General features: G+C 35.4%; 1 protein-coding gene across 3 annotated transcripts in view; it reads right to left on the reverse strand.

Annotated features, from left to right (window-relative positions):
• Positions 1–1,396: 1,396 nt before the first annotated feature.
• PCMT1 (protein-L-isoaspartate (D-aspartate) O-methyltransferase) overlaps positions 1,397–16,466 on the reverse strand; it is a 47,421-nt gene continuing 32,351 nt past the window's right edge. The window contains exons 6-8 of one of the 3 annotated variants that reach the window (XM_006915326.2): positions 16,079–16,164; positions 11,236–11,405; positions 1,397–2,201 (exon numbers count right to left, since the gene is read on the reverse strand). In XM_006915326.2, the coding sequence (XP_006915388.1) occupies positions 2,189–2,201; positions 11,236–11,405; positions 16,079–16,164 (269 nt within the window). In that variant the 3' untranslated portion in view covers positions 1,397–2,188. Of the gene's footprint in view, positions 2,202–11,180; positions 11,406–16,078; positions 16,165–16,466 lie in introns of all 3 variants that reach the window. The other 2 variants (XM_006915327.2, XM_025049246.1) reach the window with 2 other exon arrangements.

A 16,466-nucleotide genomic window follows, 5' to 3' on the forward strand; every position in this document is an offset into this window, starting at 1 on the left:
TGGAATTTTATTTAATTGTTAATCGAGAGCTGGAATAGGCCTTTATCAAAATCAAATCTATAAAAAATGCCTTGTTTCAACAGGCTCTCATTGGACTGGAATCTTTAAAAATATTTCACTGTTGCCCTTCACATTATGTAAATAAATCACTTCTACTAAAGAAAAACGAAATACTAAAATATTTTAGGAATTATAAATAGTAAAGACTAAAGAGATTTCTTATCTCAGACCAACACATATATAAATTCAACTCTCGTAAAGAAAAACTCTTAGACCTAGTTAAAATTCATTATTTCTATCTCTACCCATTTATCGATGTTCCGTTAAAATCCATTCAATATTTATTCAATGTTTAAAATTTTTAATTCACAAAAGCATAAAGTCTAAGAACAATGCTTGCCATAGCATTTGTCTACACCAATCAGGTGGCACTTTGTCCTATCAGATTTATGAACCCGACTGCAAACTCCTTGACAGTAAAAGTCTTTCTCTATCCCAACACCTAACATAGGGGTTTACATGTAATACAATGCTGGTAAGGGCTATGAAGGATAAAGACTAGTAGAAGTTTAAGAATTAATTTAAATCCTAAAGAATACTTAAATGACACTGAGTCCTGGACCAAAATGGTTCATGGCCTGGGTCCAGAAACAATACCAACAACAGCAAACTGAAACCAACAATAAACTGAAACTCCCAACTTTTGGCTGCCAACTAATGCTAATTTCCTGTATCTAAGACCTTGTCCAAGAAGAGACACCAGTGAAAACATGTCTGCATAATGTTTGTAAAGCCATTTTTAAAGAAGTAATGTTAAGGCTTCAAGAGGTGGAGGAGGGGCAACCTCACACCCTCAGGATCTACCTGTCAGAATCATATACACTTGCACACAACAGAGAGAAGGGCTTTGCTGGGAGTTCTAGTTCTGCTAGCCCTAGAGCTTACATTGCTTCAAGTTGTAGAACCCTGAGAAAAACTAAGATCCTATCACAAAAGGTATAAAACCACAAAGTTTAAACAAGGTCTCAAAGTGCTACGGCCTTCTTAGAAACCCATTTACAGTCATTATATTAATAAATCCATTTATTAATTTAGAGATGGGTTTTGGTAAATTTATCCTCAATCCAGCTATTCTCTGACACTCAGTCAATTCATTCACTCACTCACTCAGCGTTTACTATACATCTACAAGAGGACAAACCCTGTGTTAGGCAAAGAAAAATGATAAATGAGGTGTCCTTGTCCTCAAGAAACAAAGTCACATTCACAAATGTACAGTTCAATTAATACTACTCAGATTTCACAAAATGGAACATCAGAGAAACAACTTTTTTCTCTGATCTTAGCATCCTGTATTTGGTGGACACGCTGTTTTTCTACATTCAAACACCATCAATGCCTTTTTTGCTTTTAACTTTATTTGGCAAAGCAGCACTGCATAAACTGTTCAGTAACTAGGACACAGCTTATACAGCATGTTAAGTTCATATACATTATCAGCAGCAAATTAGAAACAAGAAACAATACTGAGCTACAAGTTTCCTATAATTTTTAAAGAGAGAAAAGAAGAACTATGTCAGTTATGTCCAATCTGAACAGCCGAGTGTTAAGGGACATTACCTGCCATTTTCTTAAGTTTTATTATTTACAAATGCTTAGTTTTAAGATAACAAAGCAGCTGATTGTATCTACAACATGCTATTCTATAACACCACATCAAAAGCTTTAAAAAGGACGCTCATCTCTATTTTCTTAGTAGCATCTAATAGACGTCAAAAAACCAAGAATCTCAACTTGTGAATGGTGGTGTTATCTGATGCACAAAAGCAATCTGATAAATTAATATTGGAACAGAATTAAGTGTCTAAGAAAAGAAAATCCACTCCTCCAAATCAATTCAATTACTAAGTTTTCCATTTTCAGAACCCCTTTGTTTAATATTTTAAAGTAAAATGTGGGCATGTTAAACTAACACTACACAAATGTAGACTTCACATCCTTCTTCTACCAGTTTGGCTTCTGTGCCTCTTTGAAGAATTAGAAACTCCACAAAACCACACATTTTCATGCTAAAAATAATAGTGTAACAAAGTCCAAAACAAGCTGTGATGCTGTTGGTGTTCAAAAAGCTTTGAGGACTGAGATGAGCAATCCACGGTAATATATACTGGTCAAGCTGATGTTGCTTTTACAGTTCGTCCCTGGGGAGAAAAAAAGAGAAATATGTAAGTAGGAGTCATGTACTATAAAACTTGGCTTTCTAATAGTTAGATACAACTATCAAATCAGTAAAAATACACTGATCCCCAAGCAATATATTATTTAAAGAAAAAAAAAAAGAGCAAACGATCTCAAGTCCAAGCAAAAATGAAAATCAGCCATTTCAAACATGTCTCATGCTAATCCAGAATAAAATATGAAACCTAAAGGGCCTAAATTCTTTGCTTTTTAACTCTAAAGATAACTTTCTTCCTTTAAGACCAAAAATTCAGAGAAATTATAACTTTTAAATCTAGAATCTTGCTTAATACTATTTATTGTAAAATGACAACTTGAGTATTTAAGAGTTCAAATAATCTTTTACAGTTACATTCATAAAATTGGACAAAAATTCAGCCTTTTGCTTAGAGTATCTGTTAGTCATTGTTGAGTGGGTCACTCTGAACCCAAACTCTTCGGGAGAAAAAGCATCATCTGTAGGTATAATATACCTGTCAGCTGATTTCATAAGGCAGCTTTATCAGCTCCAAAAGAAACCATTCGCTCAGCCAGGTGTAGCACTGTACCAGCAACTGCCAGTGAGAGGAAGGAAGGAATAAAAATGCAATCTAAAATAAATGGTATGGTATATAAATTATACCTCAATAAAGCTGTTGAAAGTGAAAAAATAAAGCTACCAGAAAAGTCTAAAAGCTTCATATCTCAGGGTAATCTGAGTGACAAAAACACTGTTAAACACTCAAGTAGGGATAAAGAAGTTTGACAATTGCAACAAATCTCAAATGATTCAGGAAAAAATATTACATATATGTATATATAGAGAGGGAGAAAGCAACTGTGGAAAAATGTTAATAACTGGTAACTTTGGATGAAGAGATTCAGTTCTTTGTACTATTCTTGTAACTTATCTGTGACAAAAAGTATTTTTTTTTAAGTTGTTAAAATATATTTGAAAGGAAGGTAAATAAAAGAGCTAAAATTTCCCAGGTAAGTGGTGACTTCAGGGATTATCAGACAACACGTTTTTTAAAAAACTGAATTTCGTAAATTGTGCAAGAAAATATTTTAAAAATTACTTCTCCCATAAGCTGCCTTTGTCATATAGTACTAGATTATCTTTTAAACAATAAATTATCAGTCTGGTTCCTCTTAACATATTCTTCTAAATAATTTAAGTACTATAATTCTCACAGAATAGCTTTTACTTAAAATCATGCATTAAAATATTTATGAACACTTGCAAAGTGTTCTATTTTTAAATTCACTTTTGCTTTTTAAAACATGAATTGAAAATACTGTTGTTTTTTAAATAATTTACCACATTTTAATTACCTGTTGCAAGGCATTACGGATATTGTAAATAAATATCCTTATTGCCTAACAACATAGTACAACATTTCTAAATATCCTCTTCATTAAAAAAAATTTTTTTTTAAAGAAAAAGGATAAAACTCTCAACAAACTGGGTATAGAGGGAACGTACCTCAACATAATAAAGGCCATATATGACAAGCCCACAGCTAACATCATACTCAACGGTGAAAAGCTGAAAGCTTTTCCTCTAAGATCAGGAACAAGACAAGGATGCCCACTCTTGCCACTTTTATTCAACATAGTACTGGAAATCCTAGCCAGAGCAATTAGGCAAGAAAAAGAAATAAAAGGCATCAAAATCAGAAAGGGAAAAGTAAAACTATCTCTTTTTGCAGATGACATGATATTTTATATAGAAAACCCTAAAGCCTCCACCAAAAAAAAAAAAAAGTCAGAATAAACTAATGCAATAAAGTCGCAAGATACAAAATCAATATACAAAAATCAGTTGCATTTCTATACACAAGTAAAATGAACCATTAGAAAGAGAAGTAAGACAATAATCTCATTTACAATAATGTCAAAAAAAAATTCCTTGGAATAAATTTAACTAAGAAGGTGAAAGATCTGTACACTGAAAACTGTGAGACATTAATGAAAGACATTGAAGAAGACACAAATAAATGGAAAGATATTCCATGCTTATGTATTGGAAGAATTAATATTGTTAAAATACCCATATTACCCAAAGCACTCTACCGATTCAATGCAATTCCCATAATTCCAATAGCATTTTTCAAAGAAATAAAACACTCCCAAAGTTTGTATAGAACCACAAAAAAACCCCAAAAAGCCAAGGCAATTATTAGACAGAAAAATAAAACTGGAGACATTACACTTCCTGATTTAAAACTATATTACAAAGCTATAGTAATTGAAATATGGTATTAGCATAAAAACAGATACATAGTTCAATGCAAGACAGTAGAGAACCCAGAAATAAACCCACACATATATATGGCCAGTTAATTAAAAAGCCAAGAACATTAAAAAAAAAAAGCCAAGAATATACAAAGGGAAAAGGATAATATCTTCAATAAATAGTGTTGGGAAAACTGGACAGCCACAAGCAAAAAAATGAAGCTGGACCCCTAAATAGTGTCAGGAAAACTGGACAGACACAAGCTAAAAAATGAAGCTGGACCCCTCTCTTACATCATACATACACACACACACAAAATCAACTCAAAATGGATTGAAGACTTAAACCTAGGACATGAAACCATAAAAGTTACTGTGGTAATCATTTTGCAATATAAACATATATCAAAGCATTATTTTGTACTCTTAAGACTAGCACAATGCCATAGGTCGATTATATCTCAATAAAACTGAAAAAACCATATTGTAAAAAATGTTTAATGATGTGAAAAATGTTGATGACATTTAAGTGGAAAAAAAGAGATTACAAAATAATGATACTGTATGATATCAGGATTACAAAAGAGAAGCATACAGATCTATGGATAAAAGAGTAAAAAAAATTACCAAAATTTTAATAGTGGCTATCTCAGCATCTGAGATTATGAGTGATTTTTACTTTATTCTTTGTACTTAATTTTTACAATGTGCATGCATTATTTTGGTGTCAGGAACAATACTGTTAAAACAAATAGAAGGAAATTTACGGAACTAAAAAGAAAAAAAAGTAAGTTTATAGATCTGAATTTTAACATTTAGCTACCACAGAAAACCAAAAAATTGCTGCCAGGGCATGTATAACCTTGTCATATCCTAATACTCTAAAATCTGTATAACTTTCAAGTTATTAATTTTTCTTAACGTTCAAAAGTCTACATCATCACATCTGACTTTTATATATAGGTCATTTACAATAAAAAGTAACATGTCCTAAATTTCTGGAAAGCCCCTTTAAATTTGCCATATATGTGCTAAATATTTTCATTAGGTTAATAAATACATGCACTTATTATTTTGTTTTATAATATATAATTATACATAATTTAAGTATTAATAACTCTGACACTTAGTATTATATATTCTTTATCAAGAACAAATGAACAGAGGTACTACCATGAAACAAAACCCATACTAGTTAATGGGTTTTCCAAGGTAATAAGGGCTCTGTACAGTTCATGTTGTCCAAAGCATTATGAGAGACATAAAAAGAACCCCAAAGTGAACAGAATATATCCCTGCCTTTAAGGATGCAAAAGTATGTCACATTGCTGTAACATATGTAAAGAAATTTAAGAGGGACAACATAGAACAATTTGGAACACATGATTAATTAATTGTGTTCCTACGACCTATAGGGTCAATCCTAGAAATGCCTGATCAATTCACGTCTTTTTCACGAGTGCATGGCACTTTAAGAAGACATTGATAAAGTGCTCATGGAATAAGGACTCTGAAACATTCCAGTTTCAAAAGCCAAAGATGGACTTATTCCATTGACTCTTGTGGCTATTAAAAAAAAAAACTTACCAGAACATTAACAAAATACTGATTTCTACATTTATAAATACCTATATAAAATAAAAATTTTTAAAGTATTCAGAGTTTATGAAGCAAATACAACTATTACCTATCCTTAGTCATGAACATAATAGCAGAGATTGTAGGTCAATGGCCTGGATGTCTGGCATTCTCTCCTCTTTTATTAATTAGTGACATTTTGCTAAGTATAAGGCGACATAAGTCTACTTTCAGGTTTTGGGCTTTATTTGGCAATAGAATTCAGCATGCACCCTTGTTCCCTTTTTCTTCTATATAATTTCTATCGTCCTCCTCAGCAAATACTGGATCTCACGTTCACAGAGCACTGCAACTAGCTCTGGATTCCTCAGTAAGAGGATGGAAAGCTGGTGAGAAACAAGAGAAGGTTCATAAGAAAGCACTAGGATGAGTTGTAAATTGATCCTGTAGAAAATCTGAAAGAAACCATCCAGCCTGGCAAGAAACTTAAGGAGCTTTTTCGATGCTAATTCCCAAATGTGAGATGGGCACTCAGAAATGGTAAGGGGCTCTTTAACCACATTCTGTCCTTACTATCACTGCCTTAATTCAGGCCACCATCATTTCACCCAACTTGCTACAATCATCTCCTATGACTGACTCTAGCTTTGTCCCTTTTCAATCTACTCTATACCACAGCCAGAGTTATTCTTCTGAAATGTAATTCTGACCACTTCACTGCCCGGCTCCAACACTACAGTACCTCTCTACCACCCTCGAAACAGAATCTACAGACATACCTCAGGGATACTGTGGGTTTGGTTTAAGACCACTGCAATAAAGCGAATACCGCATAAGGTGAGTTACACAAATTTTTTGGTTTCCCAGTTTATCCTGTAGTCTATTACGTGTACAATAATAACATTATGTCTAAAAATGCAATGTAATTTAAAAATACATTATTGCTAAAAAATGCTAACCATCACCGCGCCTTCGGCGAGTCATAATCTTTTTGCTGGTAGAGGGTCTTGCCTCAATGGTGATGGCTGCTGACTGATCAGGGTGGTGGCTGCTGAAGGTAGTGGTGGCTGTCGCAACTTCTTAAAATAAGACAATGACGTTTGCCACATCAACTGACTCTTCCTTTCACAATCGATTTCTCTGTAGCACGTGATGCTGTTTGACAGCATTTTACTCACAGAACTTCTTTCAAAATTGAAGCCAATCCTCTTCAACCCTGCCACTAATTTATCGACTAAGTTATTTCAACAATCCTCATAGCATATTCACCGGGAGTAGATTCCATCTCAAGAAACCACTTTGCTCATCCATATGCAGCAGCTCCTCATCCATTAAAGTCTTATCATGAGAGAGCAGCAATTCAGTCGCATCTTCAGGCTCCACTTCTAATTCTAGCTCTCTTACTATTTAAACCATATCTGTAGTTACTTCCTCCACTGAAGTCTTGAACCCCTCAAAGTCATTCAGGAAGGTTGGAATCAACTTCTTCCAAATGCCTGTTAACGTGTATATTTTGGCCTCTTCCCATGAATCATGTTCTTAATGGCATCTATCATGTTGATTCCTTTCCAGGTTTTCAATTTACTTTGCCTAGATCCAGCAGAGAAATCACTACAACAGCTATAGCCTTACAAAATTTTTCTTAAATAATAAGACTTGAAAGTCAAAATTACTCCTTGATCCATGAGCTGCAGAATGGATGTCATTTTAGCAGGCATGAAAACAATATTAATCTCATTGTGTATCTCCATCAGAGCTCTTGGGTGACCAGGTGCATTGCCCTGGTCTCAACAGCGGGCTTAACATATTCAAGAAACCATCTTATAAACCAAGATGTGCTTGTCACTCAGGCTTTGTTGCTCCACTTTTGAGCATGGGCAGAGTAAATTTAGCATAATTTTTAAGGGCCCTGGGATTTTCAGAATGGTAAATGAGCACTGGCTTCAATTTAAGTTACCAGCTGAATTAGCCCCTAGCATTGATTTCTCCTAACTATGAAAGTTCAGCTTCTTCCAATTTAAGGCTGTTTTATCCATACTGATAATGTTTAGTGTAGCCACCTTAACCAATTATCTTAGTTACATCCTCTGGATAATTTGCTGCAGATGCTACATGAGCACTTGCTGCTTAAAAGTACTTTTATGTTATAGAGATGGCTTCTTTCACTAAACTTCATGAACCAAGATCTGCTAGTTTCAAACTTTTCTACTGCAGCTTCCTCATCTCTCTCCACCTTCATAAAACTGAAGAGAGTTAGGACTTCCTCTGGATTAGAGTTTGGCTTAAGGGAATTTTGTACCTAGTTTGTCTTCAATACAGACCACTAAAACTTCCTCTATACCAGCAACAGGCTGTTTCACTTTATCATTCGTGTGTTCACTAGAGTAGCACTTTTAATTTCCTTAAAGAACTTTTCCTTTGCATTCACAACTTGGCTAACAGTTAGTGCAAGAGGCCTAGCTTTCGGCCTAATCTCAGCTTTTGACATGACTTTTTCACTAAGCATAATCATTTCCAGCTTTTGATTTAAAGTGAAAGACCTGCAACTGTTCCTTTCACTTGAACACTTAAGAGTCCATTGCAGGATTACTAATTTGCTTAATTTATATTGCCGTATCTCAGGGAAAAGGGAGGCCCAAGGAAAGGGAGAGAGACAAGGGAATAGCTGAATATTTCCTATTTCCTGCCTGGACCCTGACAATTTATAAGTACAAATAGAAATAGCAGATGAATCGTCTCTTAAGATCGTAAGTTAAGAGTTGATGTTTTGTTTGTTTTGCTTTTCATTTTTTAATAAGAAATTTTGATGTTTTACCATTTGGAACACCCTATTTTCTAGTAATTTTTTCAGTAAAAAAAAATTTTTTTAACATAGCAGCTGTTTTTTTTCGATTTTGTTTCCAGATTACCTTTATAGTCTTTAAGCTTATATTGCTTAAAATTCCAGATTTACAATTAACTAAGTGATGATCTTTGTCATTAAAACTACATTGTTGGGTGTGGAAAAATGTGCCTGAACAAACAGACTGAAAATTTACGATAGAAAAAAAATTAGAAAGTCCTCCTAGTACAACAAGTTTCCATACATGTAAAATCGCTGTTTTAAAAAGTAGAAGGCCAAAACGAAAAACAAGTATATATACCTTTAAATATTTGGTAATTGAATAATTATCTATATATTTAAAAATTATCCTAAATTTAATACAAATAGTCTAGTTTTATCAGGGATGAATACAGATGTTTTGGAAACCTACGCCGATATAATTTGAGAAGGGGAGTGATCTCTTTATGAAGAGAAAAAAAAAACAACTAAAAAGAAGACTATTCATATAATACTAGGTATAAAGCCAGGAAGAACCCTGAGCAAGTAAGGGCCTGGAGGCTCGAGTTTCATTAGCCTCATGAAAAATTCGTCTCTAGTTGTCAAAACAAAATACCTTTTCTCCTTCATTAAATTATAGGTAGAATGTTCAATACTAATATTTATAGTGTATAAAAAGAGAAATTTAAAACAAATGAAAATCTGAACTCTTATTTGATATCAAATTTCAATAATTTCAGTGATATGTTTGCCCCTTTTATACAATAGCAATCCATACAATTATGTAACGGTATTACCATACTAGAAGCAAAGTGAAGGAAGGTCGTAATTAGTTGTTAAAAGCTAAATCTGATTCTAACTGACAAGAATAACAGCTTTTAAATTTTTCTTTTAAGAAGTCACTGTGCTCCAGATCAGAATTCAAAGAAAACAGCTATAACTACATTAGGTGAGGAATAAAATGCAATTCCTAGTAAGATATCCCAGAAACGGCCAATCGGTATTGAGTTAAAAGTAAAACCAGGTTTTGGACAAATTAAGAGTCATTACCATTTTTGCAATTCCAGCAGTCCCCAACCTTTCAGCACCAGGGGCCAGTGCTCCTATGAGAATCTAATGACTGATGATCTAAGGTGGAGCTGAGGCGATGATACTAGCGCTGGGGAGCGGCTGCAAATACAGATGAAGCTTTGCTCACTACTCCACCGCTCACCTCCTGCTGTGTGGCCCGGTTCCTAATGGGCCACTGACTGGTACCAGTCCCTGGCCCAAGGGTTGGGGACCCCTGAATTAAACAATTTATTCAAAAGATACCTTTCCTCTTTCCAGAAAACAAAATTGAGAAATCTATTAAACTTATAATCACCATGTTAAAGAAGTAATTATCTTAAAATAAGTACCTCTGTCAAATAAAAATAGATTTCTAAAACAAGAAAACTGTAAAGCCTTTCTTATTTTGGCATTTAATTCCAAGTGGTCTTAGCTAATGTCACTTTTACTTAATGATCTCACTCCTTCCCATGAGAGGGAGTGAGAGAAAGAAGGAAGAGAGGAAGAGAAATCTTGGCTTGAAACAAAATATTCAGATTATGCTCAGATGTACAACATGTACAACAAAAGTCGGCATTATAATGAGCCATGCTGTGCTGAAGATTATGCTGCATGCTGCTGGACCTTTGGTTGGGTTTGTGAGACCTGGGCACTCACTTTAGCTTACAGAATCCCCTCTCCTCCCCAGGAACTCAGTTATAAAGTAAGTTAAAAACCAGCTGGCCTGTTCTATAGAATGGTGAGAAGTTTACTTGTTATAGTGGCTCTGAAACAACAGCTGAATGTAAAACAGGCACAGGCTGTCAGACATCTATGAACTTGACTGAAAGAGAAGTCAAGCTGAAAGGAAGAATGTCCTCTTTGGGATTCTGACACCTTCAAAAACTGGGATAAGAATATCTTTTTCCTTCTTTCTCTTTACAACTATGGTACAACAAAGAGTGATGGGGCAGGAAATATGGCCCCTTCTCTTAGACCAAAGCCTTTGTTTCCATGATCACAACATCTATAAAAATGATTTGTAAATACAGAAACAGAGTGGCTGATAATGAAATCTCCTTAGAGAGTACTGAACCTCTAAAAAAAAGAAAAAAATACACCTTTGTGCCAACCAAGTCTCACCCTCCCTTCCCCAAAGATGAGTTAAACCAAAAGAAGGGCAGACCATGCAAAATTTTTCTACACTTTTAATGTAGTGAATTTCTGATGTTAAAATGGAGCGTAAAGGTGAAAACCAAAAAGCAGCTCTTGTAGTCTAATATCTTAAAATCCACACCCTTTCACCTTGCATGTGTGGAAGAAGAAAGAGCAGAAGATAAAATCACTTCCACCTGGACCACTGCTTTTCTTTATCTGTTAAAGGCACGTATATCACTCCCATCAGAGGTTTCATTTTGACACTGCCATCTTGTAGCTTGTCATACTGCTCCAGCATCTGATTTCCACCTGCGGGTCCGACTGGCAATATCAATCTTCCACCAGGCTTTAATTGGTCTATTAGCTAAAAGAAAAGAAAAGAAAAAAACAAAAAAAAAAAACAAGAACATATACACACCATGTTATAGATTTTACCTTAATAGTCATTTTACATCTTTATAAACAGCTTTCAGTATCCACAGGCAGAAAGTAGAAGTGTACTTAGTGCACACATACTTTGATTGTTAAACCTGTTATTCAATTACCCACTTAGTCATTTACTTATCAACCTCTCCTACTCATGTAGGGAGGAGGCAAGAGAATTAAAATGTTAATTGAGCCACCTTCAGAGACTATAACACGCTGATCAGCCCTGAAGCCAAGGCCAGGAGGATACCTTCAGAACAGAGGAAGATTTCTGCTGGATTACTAACAACCTATTCCCCACACTGTGAAGGGGAAACAGAAACCAAGAGTCATTCCTTATAGCTAAAACCATGGCGAACCCAGGGATGAAAGGCTGGGAACTGCCAGTGGGCCTCTCACTCTGTATTCTTACCTTTTGAAGCTACAAGTTCTTCCCCTTCCTTACATGTCTGTATCAAAGGGAATGGGAACTAAAGAATGACATATAAATTGAATTCCCTGAACACTCAGGGTCCCTCTCAGTGCCTTTACTCTGTCTCTCTCACTGTCCTTGTCTCTATTGTCTCTGTCCCTCTGAGTCTCTCTCAGCCTTTACTCTGTCCCTCACTGTCTCTCTCTCTCTCTGCCTCTGAGAGGAGACCACACTCTGTGGAGTGTTATCCCTTTTCTAATAAACTTTCCTTTTGGCGTGTGTGTTGAATTCTCACTACACTTTCAGCCAAATGACACTCTTCCCTGGGAACATGGCTTGGTCTCCCCCGCAGACCCCACTGGGAGAAATTTGCTCTGTCCTGCATCACTACTAAACCACAAGTTCTTTGACAACAGAGGCTGAATCTTACTCATCTTTGTGTGCCCCTAGCATCTAACACAGTACCTACCTGGTACAACTGTTAGAACTGAATCACATAACGCAGAACTATCCTCTTGAGAAGGCCAAAGACAAAGCCAAAAATATCAATGCTTGTATGTTGTTGTTTGGAGGGAATGAGGGGAAGTGTAGAAATTCAGCAAGGAATTCTCATCCTATCATTGCAGAATTGAGGACATCACTCAACCAAAGATAAGGGAACCTTGGTTTTAAAACTAAATTTAAGATTACTGGCACCAGGATGAAGGAAGGTAGGGCTGGAGCCCTTACAGCACGAGAACGAAGACACCCCTGTCAATGAAGAACCAAGACAACTCAGTGGAAGCCCCTCCAGTCAGACAGCTTTTAAATCTTATGTTACCATTTGATCAAAGCTTTACAAATCACCACTAGTCAAAAACAATGAGAAAGAAACCTTACTTTGAGTATTATTAGCCCAAAAAAGGGTGTCCTCAATTAAAATTTTGGTCATCAGAAAGTCTTTTATTTTTCCATTTTAATTTCTATTAAAGTAAAATTTGCAAGTATTCAGTTATTTTTCTAAATATCAAAGTTTATAGTGAAAAACAGCTGACTGCTTCCCTCTAATCTTGCTCCCTAAATCCAGTAATTTTAATCCTTTTAACTGTCTTCCAGTGTGTACTTTATTTGATAATGCTTATTTCTAAGGCATATCTTTTCTTTTTAAATTGTGGTATAAATGATATATAACACTGTATTAGTTTTAGTTGTACAACATAATGATTTGATATATATATGTTACAAAATAATTACCACATTTTAAGTTGAATTATCATCCATCACCATATGGGGTAATAATTTTTTTCCTTGTAATGAGAACTTTTAAGATCTACTCTTAGCAACTTTCAGATATACAATATAGTATTAACAATAGTTGCCACATTGTATAGCAGCGGTTCCCAACTTTTTGGTGCCAGGGACAGGTGCTCCTATGAGATTCTAATGCCTGATCTGAGATGGAGCTGAGGCGGTGATGCTGGTACTGGAGAGCGCCAAAAGCAGATGAAGCTTCGTTCTGCTGTGCGGCCAGGTTGGTTCTTAATAGGCCACAGACCAGGTGGTACCAGTCCACAGCCCAGGGGGTTGGGGACCCCTGCTGTATAGTATTTACTTTTTATTTCAAATTACATGCTAGATGAGGACTCAGCTCTCTTACATATATCCTGCTGTCACCCAATTCAACTAATAACATAATTTTTCATTTAAAGCATTTTCAGTTGTGACTGTGTAAATATATTTTGCAGCCGACCCAAGAGGTATCCAATGACTATTTCCTTTCTTATACAGTAGTTGTTTCCCTATAGTTAAAATTTTAAGCTTTTTCTTTTTCAATCAATCAATTTTCTTTGTAACTGTTTCTAAATCTTTGTGCCCTCAATGAAATTTTTAAAGTCAAACCTAACTAATTAGTGCTTGGCGGGGGCGGGGCGGTGGGGGGCGGTAGTGGCAGGTAGACTCTCTTCTATTGCCTTCTTCCTGCAGCTCCAAATCTGGACTGGTCACTCTCCAGGCACGCCTCACAGCTCACCCTGCGGCTTCTCTTTGTAATAACACTGGGAACTTTCATCACCTCTCTCCTAAACAAGATGTACTACCTTCCTTCTAGTTTTGATTTTTCCTACTCTCTATCACCTCCCTCATTTTTTGATGATCTTATTAAAGCAATTCCTCCAGATGTATTCTGTGAAACAGTGCATGGAATATTTTAACAGAGAGAGGCTGAGATCTGCAAGCTCCAACCATCTTTCTTCTACATATTTGGTGATATGCGTGGGTACAGAACCCAAGACTGGAAATCAGTTTCAGTTCAGAATTGTGATGGTTTGTTCCCCTGACTTGTTGACTCTAATGCTGCATATTCTGCAGTCTGATGCCTTTCTGATTACCAACCTTAACAGATTATCCTTTTTTTTTTTTTTTTTGTAGAAACTTTTAGAATCTTCTCTATGGTTAATGTTCTGAAATTTCATGGTGATATTGTGGTCCTTTTTTTCTTTTTCTTTTTTTTTACAAATTCATTGTATTAGATTACAGAATCATGTCATTTGGTTCCCGGAAATTTTCTTATTTAGGCCTTAGGCTAAATTGTTCCTCATATGGAATTTTGAGCAGCAGCCTCTCTTTTCAAAAGAATTTCTGATCCTGATGCCTCTAATTCCTAAGCCTTTTCAGAGGTGTGCAGAGCAAACTGCTTCTACACTAATGTTCACCTCTGCAGTCTGAGTCCATTTCCCCCATGCTCCTGAGTCAGTTATTATTACTTTATCTGCTTTCCATCTTCATACACTGTGCAGTTCAGGATTGTAGATATAGAGTATTTTTTTTTTTAATGTTTTCTAGTTGTTTTTGGGTGACAAGGAGGCACAAACATCTTTACCATTATCTTAAAACTGGAAAGCCTCTTCAGCATGTCTATCTTTAAATTTAATCAGATGTGTAAAGACCCCTTAATACTTGTAAGTGCTACTATAACATTTAAAATCATATTGAGCCAAAGCTAAAAATGTCCTCTGAAAACACCTCAGGGCCTTAGTGGGGGGAAATGAGGCCTGCACTCAAGCCCCTTCATTTAAACATGGCTCTATTTCAGATTTTACTTGTTTTTATTAAATTGCCAATATTTTTTTAAAAAGTTAAAATTATGGATCATGTGTTCATATGTGAAAATTATTGAACTACTCATTTGTGACTTGTACACCTTTCTACATTATGGTAATACTTCAATTAAAATGTGTTAAAACCATTGGTTTAGTCTTTTTTTTTTTTTTTAACAGATAACAGGGCCACAGAGAATCAGAGATTTTCCCAAAGTTGTTCAGCCAATATGAAGCAAGTCAGTGACCAGAACAAATTCCCCAACTTTCAGCTTCTCATAAGTGATCTAAACATACGAGAACCTCTTCCAAGTTGGAGAGTGCATGAGACTGAGCAGAAAAGACAGTGCGACTTTCAGCCTCTAGTCATCTAGTCAAGAACTACATAAAACTCTCATGTACTAGAAACTTAAGATTTCAGTGAATTTAACCAAGGATTCTTAAGGGTTGACATAAGCTTATCAGTCTTATTAAAACGACAAATCAATTTTATACTTAACTATTTCCTTGACTATATAATATACAATACTGGAATGCCCTTCTGTCTCATTGCTAATATAGAAAGAAATCCTACTATTCTGGAAGATTCAGTTCAAGTTCTGTTCCTGTCTAAAGTCTCCTTGACCACTCTATACAAAACTCTCTCACTCCCTTGAACTCTACAGTACACATTTTCTTTTCCATTCATATGTTATCATATGCTATCACAGCATTAATTTCTCTGTTACACATATGACACATCTTTTCTAGAATATAAGCTTTGTGAGGGTAAAACGTATGACAAATACTTCCTGGTCTCTCCCATGCACCTAACATAGTCTTGCATATTCTGGTATTTAATAAAACACAAAAGTGATTATCATGTCATGAACTCCAGGAGGATTTTCCCAATTCTATTGGTGTACTAGTTCTTTGCTGGATCAAATATTGCTTCATATAAGACAGCCACGAGTTGGGGTCTAGTAATCTTGATGTCATTTATACAACCACACATGAAAAAATATTTGCTACTAACTGTACTAAAGTGCATGACATAAAAGTCTCATTATATTTTGAACATCATCTATAAATTTTTGAGAGGTTTAGCTGAATAAAGCAAACACACACAGAAAAAAACCAACTCACTGCCTGGGGCACAACTGGGGCTGCAGCTCCCACGTGAATGGCATCATAAGGGGCTTCTTCGGCATATCCCATTCTTCCATCCCCCACTAAAAGAAAAAAGGTATGTATGTTTTAAAAACCTGTTCTGATAGAACTACCTAGTGTGAAGAACTATAGGAGGTTTAAAGCTGGGAAAGCATGTATTTTTAAATAAATGGTGGTGGGACAACCAAATATTCACATGGAAAAAATATATACTTTGACCCTTATAGCTCATACATACACAAGAATTGATCAGATAGAGCAAAGACCTAAATGTACAAAAACTAAAATGATACATCTTCTGAGAAATAACATAGAAGAATATCTTCATAACTTCAGAGTGGACTGAAGCAGGACATAGAAAGCA

The sequence above is a fragment of the Pteropus alecto genome, unplaced genomic scaffold (assembly GCF_000325575.1).
Source record: "Pteropus alecto unplaced genomic scaffold, ASM32557v1 scaffold185, whole genome shotgun sequence".
NCBI classification, from domain to species: Eukaryota; Metazoa; Chordata; class Mammalia; order Chiroptera; family Pteropodidae; genus Pteropus; species Pteropus alecto.